General features: G+C 40.1%; 1 protein-coding gene across 1 annotated transcript in view; it reads right to left on the reverse strand.

The window, feature by feature from the left end:
* The window catches only part of csmd2 (CUB and Sushi multiple domains 2), a 263,477-nt gene that overhangs the window by 52,457 nt on the left and 188,705 nt on the right, over window positions 1-22,315 (reverse strand). Inside the window, exons 29-40 of the mRNA XM_030740701.1 lie at window positions 21,548-21,686; window positions 21,257-21,444; window positions 17,858-18,052; window positions 16,975-17,091; window positions 15,049-15,162; window positions 9,987-10,082; window positions 8,856-9,059; window positions 7,881-8,005; window positions 5,350-5,446; window positions 4,563-4,667; window positions 4,226-4,344; window positions 322-391 (exon numbers count right to left, since the gene is read on the reverse strand). Coding sequence (XP_030596561.1) covers window positions 322-391; window positions 4,226-4,344; window positions 4,563-4,667; window positions 5,350-5,446; window positions 7,881-8,005; window positions 8,856-9,059; window positions 9,987-10,082; window positions 15,049-15,162; window positions 16,975-17,091; window positions 17,858-18,052; window positions 21,257-21,444; window positions 21,548-21,686 — 1,569 coding nt within the window. The remainder of the gene's footprint in view (window positions 1-321; window positions 392-4,225; window positions 4,345-4,562; window positions 4,668-5,349; window positions 5,447-7,880; window positions 8,006-8,855; window positions 9,060-9,986; window positions 10,083-15,048; window positions 15,163-16,974; window positions 17,092-17,857; window positions 18,053-21,256; window positions 21,445-21,547; window positions 21,687-22,315) is intronic.

Raw genomic sequence — 22,315 nt, forward strand, 5'->3', positions numbered from 1 at the left:
GTAGCAATACAAATTCACTTTAAAAGAGTGAAAGCTTGCATGACCTCAAGCCAAAAGACAAACAATTGAATATCACCTTTTGTTTTGCTGTCTTCCTTTCATGATTTTTGATCGGGAACAACCTTGTGAGGATGTTTGTCATCTGCAGTATAGTATTTAATAATATGGTAATTAATTTCAAATGCTTTGAATCACTGGGCTGCTCTTAGTTTGAGGCAAAGAATCCCCAAAGAAAGGAAAAAGTAGGAATGTAGAAAAAGACACAGAAAGCAAACAGAAGGAGGCAAGGACACAAGAGCAAAGAAAGAAAGAAATTTTTACCTATGCAGAGAGGAGGTGGGTAGTTCCATCGTCTGACAGTGCCAGGCATACAAGTGATGTGCGAGTTCCCCTGCGAGGAGCACCAATGTGTGCACACATAAAGACAAAGACAAAAGTAGAGCAAAAAACAGGCAATGAATTAACTTGTTCGCCCCACTGTCACTCATCTGTTGCTCCAATTATTTGATCCTGCTGCTTGTCTCCACATGACTTCATGCGGCGACTAAAAGACTTAATCCATCTGAAGTGACAGAGAACAATAAAGGCAGAATTGCAGGCATATAAAGAGCATCATACAGAGAGAAAGACATGGAAAGATTGCAGAAAAATTCAAAGGTATTTCTGGAAAGCCAAAATACACAAAGCAGCTGGCATTTTTCTGAAAGATTCACACTTCGGTTTAAAAGCACTTGCCACAGGCTTAAAAAATGTCACACGTGCATGTTAGAACAGGACTGACTCGGATGATTTTCAGACAATATGTTCATAGTCATAATCAGACAAAATCTGGCAGCAAAGTCATAAGAAGGTTTCGAGTCCTCTGAACTGTTAAAATAGACTGTTCTACATGTCTTGTTGATTAACGACCACTGTGAGAGGTGACAAAGTCTTCAGATATTTTCAGGCTCGGGGGCAGGGGTGGGGGTGATTTACATTTTAATTTTTACCCAGTCTATCTTCTGACCGATTTTAGAATAAATAAGTTGATTTATAATCTTAGAAGTCTATGGCTATAAAGTTTAGAAAATAACAGTAGTTATTTGTTTAGCATAGCAGGACACACAGTGGAGTAACAATGATCCTGAAGCTGGGAACAAGTTTTATGCAAAGTCACAACGATGTAGGATATCTGTGTTGGGACATGATTGGTTATGACTGGTGTAATGGCAGGAAAAAAAAAAAAAAAAGATCTCTGCTAGCTGGTAAAAATGAATTTAACAATGCAGGACAACACATACTTACAAAAATGGCTATGTGAAAGTCTAATTAGGAATGAATTACAATTCATTAATTATTACACTTGAATAATAAAAAATAATTTGATTTGATGAGCAAGGCTGAATATAAACACAATGTTATAATGTTACAAAAAAAAAAAAAAAAGAACTGGAACCTCCTAAGTATTGTTAATCTTTGTGAAGCTGATTGTTCACACATCGTTCCCTAAAAACCTTTTTGCTAAGAACTGTTCACTGTGTCATTTTAACAAAACATGTCACTGCCAGCAGACCAATGAATATTACAGCATGGACAATCTTAAGTGAAACCAGTGAGAAAATGGGAGTAACATAAACCCAACCTGGCATTTTAATGTGAGAACAAGGAGTGAGAGCTGGCAGAGACACACAGTCTCAATGGAGTACAAATAGATTTTGTGTGAACTACTGTACCCAGTAGTGTTCTCCACCAATGACACCATCTGTCTCCTGAAGGACAGATGACTACAGCAGGATTCTGACTTCTTACATAGCACACCAGCAAACTATAGCTAGAGCACTTAAGATACACGTCAACAACGTGCCAACTTTGAGTTTGGAGTGTAACGTTTTGATAAACTTCATGGGAAGTTTATGCATAAAATTGCTTTTGCAGTGAGCAAAGCTAGACAGACATTTAAATGTAGCTACACTGTTAAAAAAAATCTAATCATATCATGAAAATATTCTGGCAGCTGGGGCACCAAAAAAGAAAAAAAAAAAAAAAAAAAAAAAAAACTTTAAAAAAGCTGAAATTTTCTGTGGGGGCATGCAGGTTGGGGGAGGCTCAAAAAGGAGCATCGAAAGGTGCCAGTTGAGGTGGTTCAAGCATCTGACTAGGATGTGCCTCTTGGGTGAGGTGTTCCAGGCATGTCCTACCAAAAGGAGGCTCAAGGGCAGACCCAGGACACGCTGGAGAGATTATATCCCAGATGAGCTGGAAGAGGTGACTAGGGAGAGAGAGATGTCTGGGCTTCTCTGTTTAGGCTGCTGCCCCCACACCCAGCCATGGATATAGATATATTTTTGGTGAAACTTCCTTGATGACACAACGTGTATTATTCATTATTTAATGAACAAATCCATATGAAATTACAGACACTTTTTGTGTCATCATTATGCACTCAAGGCATCAAATTTCAGATATGCATTTGACAAACTAGAATTTAACAGTTTTATTTTTAACATGAACATGACATATTTATGAAATTATGTTACTCTTATGACTGTATTTTTATAATCCTTTTGAGTGGAAAAATAATGGATTTCCTGTGAAAAAATGAAAAAAATCTTAATTCACAGATCATTTTTTGACATTATTTTGCATTAGACATGTTAATTCACTGTCTATTTTTGTGATTTTATTAATATTTCACATATTTCAAAATAACAGGACAATTCTGCAAAATTTATAGAATAAATTCTGTTAAAATACAGTTTGTTTTTTACAGTGTACCCTTGCGAATCAGCAACTGTAATACTAGTCCTTTTTTTTTTAATGTAAAATACAACTTAACTGTTGATTGTAAGATGTTATGCAGCCGACCTTGACTAAATGAGTCTGCAGCCATAGCTGGCAGCAGCACTGCTGTCTCTGTGACAGGAAGTTGTAGGAAGGCAGAAGGTAAGATAGATGACAGCTGTGCTAATCAGTGCAGTTCTTCATCTAGAAAACAGTTCTATTTGTGTCAGTGAAACTGAAATATAACACTCGACCAGAGCAATGAGTAATCACATTCTGCGCAGGTGTGTTTACATTTACCAAAGGAATACTGATAATGCTAACACTGCTAATGTTATCCACATTAATCAGACCATATGTCACAGCGTGTGCAATGTTATACACACTGCACACTGTTATCCACACATTTCATGGGCATTTAAAATATGATTTTATTATTAAAAAACCTGATTATAAATTTGTGTTTAAATCTGTCAATTGTCTGTGAGATCTCACAAGACTAGTTGGCTAGTCTTCCTGTTTTTTATTTTCACTATTTGCTAATAGCACCCAACTGTTTTATCAGCTGACAATATTGTCAGCCAATATTAGCTATTTGCTATTTACTGGTACCATCATTTATAATGGCCAATAAATAAGGTCCTGGGTTCCTGTGGATTTGAATCCCCCCCACCCACATACGACACTTTATTGGACAAGCAGAAGAATATGGATGTATGGATGAATGGATGGATGTATGGATGGATGGATGGATGGATGGATGGATGGATAAAAGTAGAGACTGGAGATACTTTGACCATGTTGTGGGAATTGACATTGAATAGTTTGTCCACCAGAGGGCACTTTGCAGCTTTCTTGTTGGCTACATATGTGTTCAGAATGCCACAAAGACAACAACCAACTGATCTGAGCAAAGTCAAATGTTGTAAATGAGTAAATAAATAATTACACATAACAAATGTTCTGTTTGTTTTGTGTCTGAAAGAAAAAAATATCAACTGAAATAACTGGTGAGTTATTGTTATCAGTTATCAGTATTGGTCTTAAAAATCCAATATCAGTCAAGATCTACTAGCAAATTAGTCATCCAGCCAGAATATACATACCTTGGTTAGAGGTGACAAAATACAGAACCCATACCTGGTGCCTATTAACGCACACCAGGGCACTGCCTATCTTATTGAAAATATGCAACTGATTCAGACTATAGAAAATAAAGCATCATTTGTAAACAAACTTGAAATGAACTAAAATGGCCAGAAAACTGTGTCCATCTATTCAATTCTAGTTTCTCTTTTTCTTTTATTCTACATCTTGACATAAAAAAAAAGGAACTGCAGGATGAGAAAGCAAGTGAACAAAAGCAGGGCTGACAAGAGAGACACTATGAGATACCACCATAAAATTTTCAGCATATATTTGATGGCCATTTATGATAGAATTATATGAAAGTTTGAGATTTTACCTGCAGCGTATATCCAGGTTCACAATGGAATGACACCACATTATTCATCTGAAGACGCTCCCCAACCTTGATACCATTCATAGGAACTACAGGCTCTGGACAGCTAGTCAAAGACACGGCTAAGGGGATGATGGGTAGAGAAAGGGTGTGGAGAAGGGGGGGGGGGGGGGGGGGGGGGGGGGGGGGGGGGGGGGGGGGGGGGGGGGGGGGGGGGGGGGGGGATAAATATAAAATTACAATAAAAGAAAATATAAAATAAATCCTGTCACTCTAAGGATACACAAACACTGTTTGACTTAAGATGTGTGATACATACTATTTTTTTTTCACCACTTACTTTTGTATTCCAGCCTGAATCCAGCCGCAGACACACTGATATCAGAGAAAAAGTGGAGGTAGAGTTGGTTGGAGGTGCTGTTGAGCAGAGCTGGGACAGTTGTGCCTTGGGGAGAAGATTAATAGTGGAGTTTAGGAATGCTATCTCCTCTATAGCTGCTGACTACAGCTAACTATGCATGAGCTGCTGGCAAACAGCTGAAAAGCGTGGTCTGTTAGCTGCATAATAGTATGAGGACAAGTGCTCAAGTAAGAATTTATTCCAACATTTGAGCATGTACTCAGCTGATAACGAACAAATACTGTTCCTAAGGAGAATAGTACATGCTTCACAAATACAACCCGATACTAACAATTCAAACTTGTGTGTCATTTTTCTGTCATGTCTTTACTTCAGGGCACATTTAACATTTACTTTTGGTCTTGTTCCAAGCATAAACAATCAGATGGCTCCCTGTTGCTGTATCCTCACTCTGACAGGAGTCACAAAGATACTGTAAACAAACATTCACTTCAACTCCACAAAGAGAAACATAACCTTTGTCCAAACATAGCAAGATTTGTACCAGATTAGAACTGAAACTGTGCTGCAAATGGCACCTTTTTTTTTTTTTTTGGAAAGAAATGTATGCTTTGGTTAATAAATACAATATGCTTTCCAGACAGTATTCTGTGCTCTGTGAAAAGTGATGAGGCTGTTTTCAAAATATGTTTTATGTCCAAGGTTGCACACATTAGACACATTCAAGAAAATAAAAGCACATATACAAATACATATCCAGCAATACCTGAGAAGCTGCCAAGCATGGTGTCGGTGTTGTCGCCTCCGTCAAACACCTCCAGCGAATCCCAGTTCTGCTCTGTCACAAAGCTGATTACCTGGATCTAAGACAGGGAAGAGACAGGCAGAAGGAGGGGGTGGAAGAGGAACACAATTAGTGAAATGTAGAGCAAAAAGAAGCGAAACAGCAGTAAAAGAAAGAGAGCGCGAGAGACAAGGTTTAGGGAGCAGATCAGCAGTATGGGCAAGAAAATCAGAAACAAGGGAAGGAGTTAGAGATGTACTGTGTATGAAGCTAGTGAAGTCAAGGACTAAAAAGCATGGTTATTTGGTTAGATCTACTCTCAATTTAGGGTGGCAGTTATGGCAGGCCTGAGACCCTTATTCTTCTGAGTGAACAATATAGTATGAAAACAGGATATTTCTATATATATTATAGTCATCAAGCCTCTCCTTTGTAATTGAGGGTTCCAGAGAAAACAACAGTACTTAAGAGTGCTGTGACAGGCTCACAAAGTGTACAGACATTTCTGCTTCAGTTAAAATACATAAAGAGGATATGAAATGTCTGAAAAGCCAAAGAATAAAACACAATTAATAAGGCTATGCTTAATCAGACTTGCTGTCTCTTCCTCCTCTGTTCCAAGTGGTGGGAATTGGATTTTAAATTAAGAAGACTGTGCGACGTGGTGAATGTTGAATATTCTTCAAAGAGACTAAATCTATAAATAATATTTGCAACCAGTATGAAATCCAAAATACCACATGCTTAAGAATAGCAGTCTAGATACTAAAACTTGCATTGCTGTTAAAATCATTAAAAAAAAAAAAAGCAAAACATGCCAAATTCTTTAAAACTTGCAGAGGATTTGTGTTCCACAGTCTTTGCCTACAATTCATTCAGTCATGCAGCATTCTTTGTTATCCTTTTTTTTTTTTCCCACTTTCTTGCCAAGCCACCCTTTTTGTTCCCTCTCACATCCATTCCTCTGCTGTCTCCTCTGCCTCTGATGGTTATAGATCGGATATGAGCCAATTAAAGGGGCTGTAGGGCGCTGGTGCACTGGGCTCCCAGAGAGACGAGGCAGATCACTGATTGATCTTTCATTAGGGGGCCACAGCAAATGTGCCAGCCAGGCACCTCGCTCCTTTAAGTTCTCTTCTAGATCGTGACACTCCAAACCAATGTGTTTCAGGTAGCTGGTAGAGGGGAGCAACAGTATGGAAGGTAGAGAGAAAGAAGATGCCTGTGTGAAAGAGAAGGAATAGTCGGAGGGAGGAGGATTCTGCTGCAGACAGATAGATACAGAGCAGTAAACTCACTACAGTGACCCTGTAGCAAATGTGCCTCTCTATGTAGAAATTTTACAAAGAAAAATGATATATTGTTACTTGACTGTACCTTCAAAGTCAAAAATGTATATCTAAATGTTGTGCTGTTTACCTTTTAGAGGATTATATAGAGTCAGCTCTCTGCTGTTATTTCTGGTCTACTTCCCCTCCAAACAAATGCTGGCGTGAAGTGCAGCATGCTAAGTGTGCCTTTGGGCCACGTTGTGTATTTGACCTGCAAGGACAGTCAGCTGAGGTAGGGGAGCTAATAGCTGAGGGACGCCACTGAGGTTATTAAGCACAGAGGCTGAAGCATAAGCCTAAAAACTTTTCTGTCAGGCAGATCCACAGGGACCTTGCCCAGGTTCCATGAGATTCCATCACACACGCATCGCAGAATAAGAATATGCAAACTGAATTAACTCCCAAGAAGGAAAAGTAAAGTAATTGAAGAGGTGATTATAGGAAAATTTATTTCAGGTTGTGCAATCTTAAGGTTCTGGTATAGTGATCTGCCAAATTAAATTCTGAGCCTTTAAAAAGTCAAGAGACACTATCATCTAGCAGCTCGCCACAACTGAGAGGCCTGTAAAAGTTATACCTTGACATACTGTGTGTGTAGCTCTGTTAATTAGCCTTTGGTAAGCTGCAAACATTTCATCACACAGAGATCTGCTGTCAAAACAAGCAGAATCATAAAGGCTAGAGGCGAGTAAAACCTGTAAATGCCTTAAAAACTGGTCAGATGCAGTTTTTAAAAAGGATTACTCTTCATGAAAGCTAACGTGTTGGCAGAAGGGAGATTAAAAATAACATATATCTAAATATTATCTTATGCTATTTCATGCCTGTATTGCTGTATTGCTACCTGCTATTTTTGATACCTTCCACCAACCCAGCATCCCCTGTAGGCTCAGGGGATATTTACTCATCACTCACATTCTATGTAACATATTTGCAGGGGGTAATGAGCTGGGAGCCTAGATGCCAAACTCTAACTACAACCTGCTGTGGTAAAAAAGATTTTCAAATGTAATTGTACTTTCCATAAATGTAATCAGAGTGGGATTTCCTTGGGTAGCACGTGGATTTGGAAAGGGAAATTAGACTGGGGAATGATTGTTAACATTGGTGAATCTGTCTCTGATTTAACCATCCTGGTATCCAGGTGGTATGCTGACGCTTGATAGAAACTGTTGTACAAACCTGGATTCCTGATCCTTCAGGAACTGTGATCTTCCACACGCAGTTGAGACTGTTGAGGTAGGGCTCAGGAAAGCCGGGAGATAAGATGGTGCCAGTTCGCTGGGTCAGATTACCTCCACATGGAACTGTGAGATAAGAGGGTAACGTTAAGTTCTAAGATACTGTAACAGTGTACAAAATGCATCACAGCTACAAACGTGATTGTAAATAAATGTGTTCTTATGACCTAATCTTTGTCTATAATAGTTTTCAAAAACACACCAGCTGGATCAAGAATGTTTTTGAACTGTCAATATGCAAACAGAACGCAGATCATATATACAGCAATGTATTTTCGGCTTGTTTAAAAACATAATCTCATAGTACAACTCAGTAAACTTAAATACACACAGTATATCAGAACCAAAATCAATATGTACATGACGGCAACACATCAAGTATGATCCGCCTGGTTGTGATTGCAAACACAAACTCCTAAGGAGTGCTTACAGTCCTCAGACATTGTCCTCCCAGCTTGTTCTGTGCAAGTCACATCTGGTGACAGCATAGGAGCATCTGTTTCAGCTGTAAGCTGTGTATGACAGTGTGTCTTTGCATATACATGTTGATTTCTCTGTGTGTGCCTGTGTGTGTGTGTCCACTGGTGTGTATTTGTGACCCTGAGCAGTGCCTGCCACCTGCTTGTTGCATGGCTGAATCTCACTGTATAGCTACAGGCAATGGCTGGCAGCCCATATCTGTGTCGAAATGGAAGCTTGAAACTCAAGATATCAAGCATGTGAAACAGACAGAAGGAGAGGTGGAAAGGAGGAAAGAAGAGCAGGTAACAAAAACACTGTTCAGCTGGATTATATTCCAGTTAAACAAATGTTTGTATTAGGATTTCAAACATGTATCACTAAACTGTGGAGCAATGGCTTGCGTTTAAAATAAGTGTGCATATGTCTTTGTCTGCTTTGACTGTTCATGTCCTACCTATACAGCTGGGTATGGAGCTGTTCCACTGTGCCAGGGCATTGGGAACGGTTAAACATTCAATAGCGCTTGAGCCCTCCAGCACGTAACCAGGGCTGCATTCAAAGCGGACCACCGCACCGACGGCAAAGTTGTTACCCATGCGTCGGCCATTTCGGGGTTCAGGGACTGAGCTGCACTGGGTGGCACTGGTCCGTGGCACAGCTATGGGCAGAGATGATGGCAGGGAATTAGATGATAGGTGAATGTTCTTCTGATTGGCTCCCCCTCACGAACAGAACATTTGAACAGCAGGGGGGCTGCATGCCTGAGATGAAAATATATCCCCCTTCATCATCCAGAGCCAAAGGTGGAAAAGTCTCTTGTAACTGAGTGTTTAGAACAATCTGAAACCTAATCTTTTGACTCACAGGGATTACCTGCATATATGGTGATATGCTTAATATTTGAAACTTAGTATTTGTCCATATTTACTTTAAGCATCCACCACTTTAATAGTACATGTATAACAGGAAATTAAATAGAGCATAATAGGTCCCCTTTAAACCTAAACTAACTAAATATTTAATATTCCATAGACAAATTTAACTACTTGATCAATTAAATGACTTTTTTTTAAGTGTCTCTATCAGCGGGATCACAATGCCTACAACAGACGATACAAATATGATAGTCAGTTCTACTGTTTTCGTTGGCGTTCTTTCAGCTTCTTTGCAAAAGAAATGCAAAAAAATGTATTATTTATTCATTAAACTTTCTACAGAGCTGCCACTGCCTTTGGATATCTGGTACAGATATATGGTACAGTGCACTCTTTAAGCAAAGTAACATTTCAAAAAAAAAAAAAAAAAAACCCTTAGGGGAAAAGAACAACAGGAGAGTTTAAACACAACTTCTTTTGCGAGAAGCCACACTTTCTGCAGATGCACAAGCACATCACAGCTGAGACAGTGGCTGAAGGTAAATCCTTGCAAATCACTCAGTAGGGGACGGGAACTGGGGTTGTTCAAACAGAAGAAATAAAAAAAAACAAAAAAAAACAACCAACAAAGCAGGAAAATTTATTGTCTGTGTGTGTGTGTTTGTGTGTGTGTGTGTGTGTGCGCGTGTGTCTGTGTGTTGCACACTTACCCTGGTAGACTAGATGGAATCCTCTAGAGCTTGATTGGCCTTTGGAGGTAAAGCGGATCAGGATTTGATTGGAGGTTGCTAATGGCAACGACTCACCTGAGATAAGATCAAGGTTTTTAGCAAACAAATTTTTATCAGAGTGCTTTGTTCAGTGTCTGTTTGTGTTGGTTTCTGGTCACTTAATAGCCACAGAATCACCAACACTCTTAACTTCCTCCCTCCTTAATGTGAATCTTGGAGACTATTTTTAGGAACTCATTCTGCATTTCCAGCATGAAAATTAAAGAAATGCAAGTGCTAGGGAATCTGCAATGACTGAGGGAAGGAGGACATTCTGCAGGTCTCTGGATATGGATATATTTAGAAGTGCTATTCATGTACTGCATTGCAGGAAAGTGCAAAAAAAAAAAAAAACCAAAAAAACACGTGGGTATCTCATCCGAGTGAAATCTCGCTGTTTAGTCTAGAGCTGTGCTCGGCAATGTTACGCTTTCACAGAAAAACCCACTGGGGTGAAAATATAACATGCTTATAGAAGGCTTTGCACCATCTGTGGTGCATGCAAATGCATGTTGATTATTCAGATTAGCTTAATACTTTGCAGCCACAGAGTACTCTGTTTATCTTCTATACCTGTAGGAAAGCCAGAAATATCTGTCAGGTACATTGTGACTAAATGGTAATCTTGCTTACTGGCACTGATAGCATTGTGTGAGGGTGCAGCTGAGCCTCTGACTGCAGTCTGCCTATATCAAGTAATGTCCCAAAGCATAAAAAAGCTGCTTTTGATCAGCATATATGCCTCACTCTCCATCATGTTCTTGTTTTTCCCAGTTTGTTAATCGTTTGTCTTATTCCAGCTGAGCTAATGCAACGCTCACTCCTATTTTTAGTTCACAATAGTTCCCCAGTTAAAAATTAATTACTGGAGACTTTGCAGTTGATTTAAAATAGTAAGTGCTGGGGAAGCAGATGCAGTGACCAAAACTCCTTGACTTTACATCGCGGGCTGTTTGTGAAATACAGAATCAAATTCAAGGTTTCATTTTTCACCTGCTGTTCAAGGCTCTCCGCAATCAAGCTCCTGGAAGTCTTACTGAACAGCTAAACTTTATTAAATCGCTTTAGTAATTTGTGTGCACGCGCCTTTTGATAACACGTTTTGTTCTTTGTGTATAAAATTTGATTTTTAAACTAAAAAGTAAAAGATTTTCTAAAATTTCCTTCTGCAAGGACAATTTACCAAGACTTTTAGGGGCTCAGTACATTATGAGACCATTTAGTAAAATAGCATTACTCAAAGAAAATGAGATTTATACCAAGGTCTAAAACATCTGACTGAATAAAATCCAGAGAAAGAAGTTTTCTTTTGTTTTTTATTCCTAAAAATTACCCATATGATCCCCTGCAATCCCCATTAGTCCATAGTGTAATTACACGAAAGGAAAACCCCCATGATGTATCCAGTGTGGTGTAAAATTTGTTGACTGACACAGAACATGATACAAAGCATGATCATCTCTGTCTCTGCCTCTCTGTCTTTCTCTGTGTGGTGCTGACTGGCTTTCTGCTGTGAATCTCATTACTCTATGTCTGCTTGCTGTCACACTGTAGTGGGAGGCAGACGTGCTTAACCTCAGAGGCAACATCTGTGTGTGCATGCGTGTGTCTGTGTGTCTGTGTGTGTTAGTGAGTCTCAGTGAGTCTATCCTGTGCTCTTAGATTTTGTGAGAGCTTCTGCACCTAAATGCAGTGTCCTGAGATGGCTCCAGCGGCACAGTTTCTTAATGAGTCATCACTGTGAATGTTCAGGTTCCACTGCTGGATCCCAGAGCATGCTGGGTAGTTTATTAGAGGAACCCTTGCTGCGTACTGTCATGGTGACAGTGTTTCATAATTTGCTGTGCAGGGCAGGTATCCATACAGAAAGGCCAAACATGTGTCAGCATGTAACTTACTGACTCGCTGGCCATTGTCCAGCTCCCAACCACTTTGCCCTTAAATTGATCTTCAGCACTGACATGTGAAAGGCTAACAAGGTCGAGTGTGACTTTGGTTGGAATCAGTGGCTGGATTTCAGCGGTAGTTGTTTCTGTGCGCTGATGAACACAGTCAGAGAGTAAAATGCCAGCTGTTAAAATCACAACTCCACCACGTTTAGAGCTAAACAGCGTTAGCCAGGCGGGGATAACAGGTTGTGAATTTTCTATTCCATGAAGATACGTTTTGCATTTATTCTGCAGTGCGCCGGCTGTGGAACAAAAAGCAGATTAGCTTTCAAAATGGTCAAACTTTAGAAAACTCTCGAGTCCCTTGTACTAGATGGCCAGGAGAGTGACAGTTGCTATTTATTTTCAAATCGGTTATTAAAAAATTAGCATTTAGATAGGTCTCCTTGATTTCTTGAATCAGTCATTTTGTTCTTTTCTTTTCTAATTCCCACCTTTTGCCGTTAATTTATTCCATATTATTTTACTCTGTCACCACTACCTCTGGTAATTCACAATCATTGGCCTTTCTTTCTGGAGAGAGTGATTTACCTCACTACACATAAAAGAAATGAAAACATGCTGCTGGTTATTTTATTGAGATCATTTAGCAGAATATGCTCTTTGAGGTCTGCATAATTACAGAAACTGCCTTTTCTGTAAATTACTACTGTGATTTACCATATTTGGCAAACAGCATCCTGCTGATTACTAAAAACAAACCCGCATTACTACGTATGTACCGTACATACTGATAACATCTATATTTAGACAGGACAGCATGTGTGACAAAAAAAATTGAACTGAAAATACATGAGAAAATACATGAGACAAAAGATACACAATCTCAATCAGAGTGGAAACAACAACAGATCAAATCATTAAGAGTGGACCTGGTAAGAACCATGTAAGAACCTTCAACTCCATGAACAGCAAGGACAGGAGGTGGGTGAAAATGAGGTAAAATCCACAAACAAAAGCATTCATATAAAAAAGCTTATAGATCATAATGAAAAATACATGAAGCAATTTTCTTGCTTTGTAAGCTTGCAGATGTGAATGTTAGTAAATTTGTAAGCTTTGCTGCTTCTGTATGGTGAATGGAGGTACACGCTTCTGGTTTGTGCCTAATTCAGTGGCAGTGTGTGGGCTAAAATCTCTCTTCCCTTGCCAAAATGTGTCAGCTTTGCTCTGCCATGCCTGGTTAGATAGCTCTGTGAACCTGCTGCCTCGAGTCCGTAGTTAATATAGCATCCAGTTTATTGAGCTGTAAACTGGATTTTCTGAGGCTGCCCTGGACACAAACCAAAGTAATCATTTTGCTTTTGTCAAGCCACGGGGCTAGTGCAGGCTGAGATGGAGGGTTGCCCTAAATTCGCACACCTTTTCACTCACACCCTCTTCAAAGGTTGAACCTCCCCGACTAAAGCCATCGCTTTTATAGCCTATGAGCACACTCGTAGTATTTATTACATCCATTCATCAAAAATAATGTGACACATATTTACTTGTTTTTCACCTTTTAACTTTTAACCTTAAAACTGTTGTCCTTTTTTACCATTTTCCATTCTTGTAAGTCTCTTTTAGTGAACACGTATGTGCTCCCTACTTTATAGAGACGTCTACTCAGAAATGCTACCAAAGTGGGGTCTTTACACAATAACACACACATCAGTTTCTTGTTCCTTGTCTACATTACATACTTGATTCAAATACGGCAATTCAGGTTTGTTAAAAGTGAGAGTCAAACCTAATGACAGCAACAAAGTTACCAAACTTCTCAGATCACAAAAAAGAAGGTTTTAAACGTTTTTTTTTTAAAGGTTCTGCATATGACATTGAGACCTACTGCGTGCCCCAGATAGAGCACACATGCAGGATGCCCTTATGTGCACTTCAAGTGACAAGAAGAAATTGTATAAGATGATTTTTAGAACTAGCAACAATGTATACTGTGTCAAATTTGTCACTGGTGATGGATTTAGGTTAAGGTGTTCACTTACAGTGCTGAATGAGTTAGGCAAGAGATATCAGCTCACCGACCGAAGGCAAAATGTTTGTTTATATTTATTTATAATAGTACTGTTTTTATATGTGTAAAAATTACTAACAGTAACACTAATAAAAGACAGTACATTAACAAACCTGAAGGTTTTCTGTAATGTCATTAGGTAGCTTAAGCTCCAAGGATGAGTTTATTTATTTCTGTTTGCTCTCTACTGTCCTCTTATTCCAAGCGTGCAATAGTTTTAACAGAAAGCACTCAAAGGCACTCACAGTCCCTTGGATTATAACATACACAGAGTGAGTGTGACACCATTACTTTACATAGCAAACAGTTTCCTGCTGATATCATAAAACCTTTATGATCCTTTAGTTCCCATCCAAAAACAGTGTTTACCATCTCTGCTCTCAGTTGTTGTTGTCTCTCTTTAATGTTACATATTGCATATCATTATAAATGATCTTGCTTATTCTTTTCATGTAACAGTTTTGGCAAGTTATCTACCCAGCTGCTTCAATACTTTAAAAAGTAGAAGTTGCAGTATAAACAAAGACGGTGTGTGGATCAGTGCACTTGGTTGCCTCCAAAACTGCACGTCCACATAAGTTAAGAGTTGACATGAGTGTTTGTGTAATACCAATTCAGGTGTATGTTCATGCAAGGCTTGAGCCTGTCTGTGGATATGTTATCCCTGTGACTCTTGTTGTCACTGTTGAATTGTGTTACAGCTCAGTGAAGCCCACCTGCAGCCACCGCGGTTCTGTCGGTGTCAGCAGTATGTCTCCGAGTTTCCTTGTGAAAAGGATAAGTCTAAGACAACATTTTATTCAGTCCCCTGTCATGTCAAAAATAATGGCTGAGAGTTCAAATAGTCAAACCACTGTTAGTGATTTGGAACAAACTAGTACTGAAGATGAAACAAAGCTATACAAATGTCTATGAGTCATGTCTTGCCTACCTCCAGTTGCATGTAAATAGTTTCTATTTTTTACTTCCCTCAAGTTTGATACCTCCTGAAATCAGAATCACGTATTCAGGCATCTGAATGTGTGTGTTTTTGTCTGGGTACCTGTGTGCGCTCCAGAGAGTGAGCTAAGAACACGGGAGTGTTGCGTTGCCCCATCATACACCTCCACAATGTCATTCAGGGCTGTCTGGAAGAAGGCGAACTGACTGAAGACCACTAGAAAAGACAGACATGGTCAGAATATTGACATCAGAGAAGACTTGAAATGATCAGTATTTGAAATGACTCAAAATAAATAAATAAATAAAGGTACTCTACATCCAAAAGAACATTTTCAACACTCAGTCAAAAAATCTTCTTTAAAGCAGGGTAGATAATACTGCCAGTTATGACAACACAACCAAAAAGTGATATTACAATGGAGATCAGCAATCCAGTCAGGGCTTGATTGCCTGTCAGTAGATGAAAGGCTTTGCAATGACAGTCAATCTGTTGTACAATGTGTAGCTAATCTCCACTATAGTGCCTTCATCCTTTCAACCCACCCTTTCTACTGTTATTGCCTGAACATATTCAGCCCCTTCACAACCAATCTGTCTAGTTTACTTGCAGCAGATATCACAGGTGTAAGAGAGGAATGAAGAGTAAAAGAAAAAAAAAAAGAGTAGAGGCGAAAAAGAACTACTGCTCTCCATTAAGTGTGGTTCCTTATGGTCTGAGATACACTCATTCACCATGACTCAGCATCTATAATCTCCAGCTCATCTTTAGCGATTCCATTATTTGTATATCCTTTTCATCTGGATCTCTGATAAGAGAAACCAGCGGTTGCAGTGACACCCACCCTGTCCTCCGCATTGAAGAAAATAGCCTATCATTAGCGCTAGTGCATCAGCCTAATGAGAAGTGGCAAGAATGGAGGCGAGAGCATTTGTGGCTCATCACGGCAAAGTGAGTTGCCTTGGGGCTCGCTGTCATTTTCCAAGAAAATGCAAATGTGGACTTTAATTATTTCAATTTCCTTTCTCGCTTTGACTTCGCTGAGTGAAATATGCCGCCGACAGGTTCCAAGAAGAATAGGTGCCCGGTCATTTTGGAGCAGAGCTGGACTTCTGAATGAGCGTCATGACCTCGATATTCAAAAGACTGGGGTGAAGTAGCCCAAAGCCAAACACATGCCTGCCACTGCTTTTTGGTGTAATTTAACAATGATAGGACTTGAGCTTTCCCCTCGAGAGGCATGGTGCTGATAACTCATTAAGGAGCCAGAGGGAAGAGAATAGGAAGCAGGAGATAAAAGGACAGAAAGACAGAGCGCCTGAGACAGAAAGTGAAACGGAGCTGCATCCTGGGCGAGTGAGTGAAACATGTTTGATTCTGAATATACATGCCTGTGCTGTGTTGCTCTTTGACACTATTTGCTTTCTGAATCATTTCCTGCTCTTACAGTCTCACGTCACATATTGGAAGCAAACTGTGACCTTCAAGAGGGAAATGCCAAAAAGTAGCGAAACTTTGGAAACTCTGGATCTAATTATATTTCAGTGGATGTGTGCGTCTCTGACTGACGTGTTATATGACTAGTGTATAAGCTGGTGATTAAATTGCTCCTCCACAGTAATGTGAAAAAAAATATGTATAGCAATGAGACAGATGAATATGGGGACTATCAATCACTCTGTGATTTAAAAATGCATTCAGTAAGAAGTAAAAGAGTGTGGGAGCTTTTACAAGTTTAACACAAACTTTTTCCCCTGTACAGCTATCACTAAAAATAATTAGCTACGGAAAAAAAAAAAAAAAAATCTCAAGTGTTTTTCTTCTTATTCTCTTGCTTTCCGCCTTAAAAACTATGTAGAATTGAGTGAGGTACTTGAGCATCATTTGAGCCCGATAAGGGCATTTTGTGCATTACAGAATAATTGCATCTTAATTAAACACCGACAATCAACCACTTTTATACACTGGCACAAAAACACACTATTAAAACATCTGCCAAGAGTCAAACAACACTCTTCCCTGGCTTACCGTAATCTTTGGGCACGACTACAGAGTACAAACAGGTTCGTGCGCTGCTGTAGTTGCCGGGGTAACCGGGGGACAAGACCACTCCCTCTGTACCAGAGTACTGTCCACCACATGGAGCTGCAAAAATACACACAGATGAGACATGAAGAGACAACAAAAAAAGGACAAGGTAGACATGACAGGAAGGCCTACAGCCAGTAGTAGACAATCCCACTTCGCCCCCCTCCTCCTACCTTTCCATCCCCTCTATTCCATCACTCCTAAATTACTTTTCTTGTCTGACTGGGCTTTGGATGGAAGATGTCCCTAGTGTTTGTCACAGTGAAATTGCAATGTTTTCCAAGTGTCCGTCTGGGTTAGCCTGGGCGTGCTGAGGCCCGAATCGCCTCTCCTGGTTAAAGTCCCACAAAATGCCCAGTGCGTGCTCGTATCGTACCCTGAATGCCTGTTTTCCTTGTGTGAAAATATGTGAGGTACGAGCTTGCCTTCCACCTGGAATACAACTAAAACTTCACACTGTGAGAGCCAGCCGATTCTGTGGTGTCAGGGATCCTTTACGAGCTCTCCAGGGGGAATATGCGCAGCGTGAGCTAGTCGTGTCATGGGAATATCAGAGAACCGTCAGAATGACGCAGGTTCTGCTGTGAGCGTGAGGGGAATATATGCAAAATAAGCAGCACTCTTCAAATTGCAGATTAAATTAAAGCTACATTTATGCATCTATTAATATTAGCAAAGCTCACATAGCTCTACACATACACCTATAGGACACTGCACTGTGGAAGAAACTGCATAATCATACATACATGTTTACATGTGATAAATCTATAAGCACTGATGTGGTTTGTGTTCCTAACAACTGACTCCAGATGTCAGTGTTTACCAATGCAGATGGGTTTGGGTTTGTTCCAGCTCGGCTTGCCGTCTCCCCCCATGATGCAAGTGAGCGTTGGGTCTCCCTCTAGCGTGTAGCCACTGTCGCAGTGGTAGGTGACCATGGAGCCCAGCTTGAGGTCGGTGCCCACCCGTGTCCCATTGCGCACCAGGCCAGGCTCGAAGCAAGACTCCCTAGGGTTCTCTGCAGAGAGAGGTAACGCAGTGGAAAATCAGTGACAGAAGTGAGCAGGCGTTGTTATTCCGTGAAACGATTTTTGCATCCAGCTGTAGCACTGATACTGGAACAGAAGCTGTTTTCTGCCTAAGGTTACTGATACACTTGGATTTCTAACTTCCTTTCAACCTTTGTGGCTGGGTTTACTTTCACCCCCCCTTTCCCACAACCCTGTGCTTTCCTCTGTCAGTAAATATATCTCACTGACTGACTGCCACTTTTCTCTCTAGCCCTTGACAGTGGCCTCTCATCTGTGGCTGCTGGGGTATGTATGGCTGTGGAGAAAGACAGGCAGCTGATTGAGAGTGGCGTGACTCTGGCCCAAGGTCTGCTGACTGCACACAACCGCCCCTCAACCAACACTTCACTGTGCAGTCAACTAGAGAAGACAATGCACATACGCAAGCTTTCTTTGTCAAAGACACACACATATACGCCCATACCCTGCCAAACCTCACTCACGCACGCGCTGCAGCCGACCACATATCAATCACCACTTCTGAGGTTGTAAGAAAGATGTCTTGCTCGATTTACCATCACATTGTTCTTAGGTGGAAAATGCACACATGAGTGGGGGCCTGTCAATTTGTCACACTTCACACCTTTACTGCTAAAATAAACACAGGAAAAATGCCCAAAGCAATTTAATTCAATCTTAAAACCCAGTTCACTTCCCCAGCAAACTTTAATATTTGATGACTAACACCCAGCATAGGATGGTGAGTTAACTGTTTTCTCGTTAGGGAAATTTCAACTAACACTTCAGTGCCTGACAGAATATCTGTTCAAGAATTGAAGTGTGTCAACATGAGCTAACTGAATGCAAACTTCAAATAGGGAACACTGTAACAATGTTCATATTGTGAAAGCATTTATATTAAAAAAGGTTCACTAGGATGCCATCAGAAAAGACCACGCTTTGTTTTGTTTTTTTGTCCCAAGGCAGGGGAGCTGATATCCCAGAAAGTTTATATTCTTTCTGTGTTTTATTGCTATCAAAAATAAAAACATTTAGAGATTTATCTGTCTCATATAGACCTGCACTTAAATATTTATATTTCACAATGTACACCATCTGCGTTAAAGAAGAGTATTTGCCTGCAAATTCCTTCTGTGTTTAATGAAATCATAATGAACTTCATATCAGATCAAATTTCAAATTCAATGATGACAAAAACTTGACACACACTCTATAAATGCTGAATTTCAAAGCTGAAAACTGGGGACCTAAAGACCAAACAGGACGCTGACGTTCAGAGCGTCACAGAGTGCTAGTATATCCTCTGCCTGTCATTTAGCCACCTATTCTAGACAAGCTGAACCCTTCCCTTGTCATCTCTCCAAATAAACTGGCGCACATGAAAGAAGATGGCACAGCTGATGTAGCAGGCAATAGGAAAGTGCTGGCCCTTTGCACAAGCTGGTCCATAGAAGGTTGGTCACCACAATAAAATTAGCTGACTTATCAAGCACTGACCTTCATTTATAGCGGGTAAAGATGAAAGTAGTATGTACCATCGTTTCCAAGACATTTAGGGGTAAAGTGAAAAAGAGGCTAGGATTTGATGAAGGTGATGGATTAGAGAGATATGAGTATGCAGGAATGGATGTGCATGTTTTTTTGTGTATAAATGTCCTTGTCTGTGTCTGCGTGTCATTCAAATGTGGCTCAAGCACGGGAAAATTTTGAGTCCACATATTTCCCCGGAGAGCCCAATCAAATGATGCCAGAGACAAGAAAACAGAAAGACATAGAGACTGCTCAGTAAAGAGGCTGACAGCACCTCAGGCACATTCTGTAATACAATTTTCAGGGGCGGGTTGACCAAATGCCGGATGGGCCAACTTGTCAATGTGCTGCCTCCTTACCAACCAGACGCAAACTTGCAGCCAAACACGCTTTTGTGCCATGCTGTATGTCTGAAACTGAGGAAGTAATTTATGTATTATTTGGTTATGGTTCATTAGTGTGGAGAATTGGAAGTGGGGTGAGGGAGTATTTCAGAGCCACACACTGGGTCCATCTGCTCTACCAGATTGGCTATACAATATCACACACTGCAGTGAATATTACTGGGAGTGAGTTAAGGGGCAGACTCTGTAACGCTGTCTTGCAAAAACATTGTTTCTCACTTCATTTAAGTACAGTGTGCCAATGAGTTGGAGGGCTGCAGTGCATAAACAGGTAGAGTTGCACAATCAGTTGACTGCTTGTACATCAAATCCTATCTGAACAGGAGCCAAGAAACAGAAAGCTTGGGTTCAATCTGAAATTGGTTAAATGCCTGATACCTTAAACAGCTCTAATTGAGGTGAGGAGATTTAGGAAGATTTAACACTGCTCTCTCAACCAATGCCCTTAACAAAGATGCTGCATCTAATTTACGGCTTGTTCAGCATCTGTACATTTGTTAGAAGGCTTTAACACACAGGAACTGAGATATTACCTTACAAAGCCGAAATGAAAAAGTGGAAAACACAGGTGTGTGGTGCTATCCTTAAACCAACTGGCCCTCTTTAAAGGAAGTCTCTGATCATTCTGCACCATGTGTGCAGTACAGAGTGTCTCATGAACAAATAAATTTGGGTCCCTTGAACAATTTGCTGCGGTCAACAAAATGTTTACTCCAATTTATCAGAAGCCTTTCGTGCAGCTGCACTGATCAAAAGGAGTGTAAGTACACATGCTGTCAGCTTTTTGTTTTCATAATTCTTGCTACAAGAGGAGGTGCATGTTAATAATGACATCCAATCAGTCCATAGGAATAATGGGAAGGTTGTGATCAGAATGCTGCAGCACAGACACCCTATTCTTTCACTAAAGAATGTTTTCACAGCAGTAATTGCACCCACTTTGGACTACACAGAGGAGAAACTTAAAAAGAAGCAATCTGCAAGGTCGATAAGCAGCAGAGGGTAAATCTGTTCTCACTCTGCCAGAGGAAGAATTTTAAAATGTGAATTGTTCAGGGGGTAAAGCTATACAACCTTCTTAGAATTATAAGATGTTGGAGATGAAAAAAAAAACAAAACAAAAAAAAACAAAAAACGAATGATTATATGCTCACTAAGACACACACACACAAAAACCTTCCTCCAGCTTCATTGTTTTGACCAATTAACTGAATACTGTATTGCTTTAAGGTGCTCCTTCAAAGAAAAGGCATGTACCTGTGTACTGCAGCACAAATCCATTGCTGCTGAGGGAGGCATCGCTGCGGAAAGCCAAGAAGAGCGTGTTGGAGCTGCTCTCAATGCGATCTGGAACATCTGTGCCATAAAAACTACCCAACAAGGGGCTAAGGGAGTCTGGTCCATCATAGATATGCAAGAAGTCATAACTTGGCTCCAAACTGAACCTGGTTAAAGAAAATGACATTCAAAAGTAATCATATAGCTGCTGCTTACACTGAGAAGTCAAAACACGTGTTGCCATTTTTCTTTTTTGCTACTGAGGCTTACTGGTTGAAGGTCAGAGAGATGACATAGTCCTGTGTGACAGTAACTGTCCAGTCGCACTCTCTTCCATGAGGATACGGTTCAGGATAGTCTGGAGACAGAATCAGCCCACTAGGACCTGTCAGGTTCCCGCCACATGGAGCTATGACAAGGGAGAAATCCATTACAGTTCACTGCAGTCAAACAGTGAACAACAGTGGCATTTGGACCACGGCTGAGCTGCTATCAAACAACAGAACCGATCTCAGTTTAATCTTAAGAAGATGTAATCAGTTAGTTTTCGTTTATATAAATGTGTGTATTATTTTATTCAAAAACTCACTGATAAGTGTTCTTGTTAGTATTTATTGTTGGGTAAAATCAAAACATTATAATGTGACTATGCGAGGTACAAAAACCAATCAGCAAAGAGGACACACAATTGAATGGTGCACACTGCAAGTAAACCTCAAATGTGTTGTAAGCGCAAATCTTATACAGAGTAAAACTGTATAATCCTGTCAAACAACCAGAGTCTATATAAGTGAGCAAAATATCCACTGTTTAAGCTGAATGGCATCAAATATAATCTGGAAGAGGGATGAAACGAAAATCCTGTTAAGCAGTTAAAATAGACTGCAGGAAACGACACAAGTGTAAATCTTTTTTAAGCCTTTTGGGCTTTGATAGCCTGGATCAATATAAAATATTATTTTTTTCCTGATTGCGCTAATGGCTGCACAAAAAGAGTTTGTTTTGCACAAAAATAAATACTTATTAGTAAGTGTTTGT

This window comes from Archocentrus centrarchus, chromosome 11, assembly GCF_007364275.1.
Source record: "Archocentrus centrarchus isolate MPI-CPG fArcCen1 chromosome 11, fArcCen1, whole genome shotgun sequence".
In the NCBI taxonomy this organism is placed as follows: domain Eukaryota; kingdom Metazoa; phylum Chordata; class Actinopteri; order Cichliformes; family Cichlidae; genus Archocentrus; species Archocentrus centrarchus.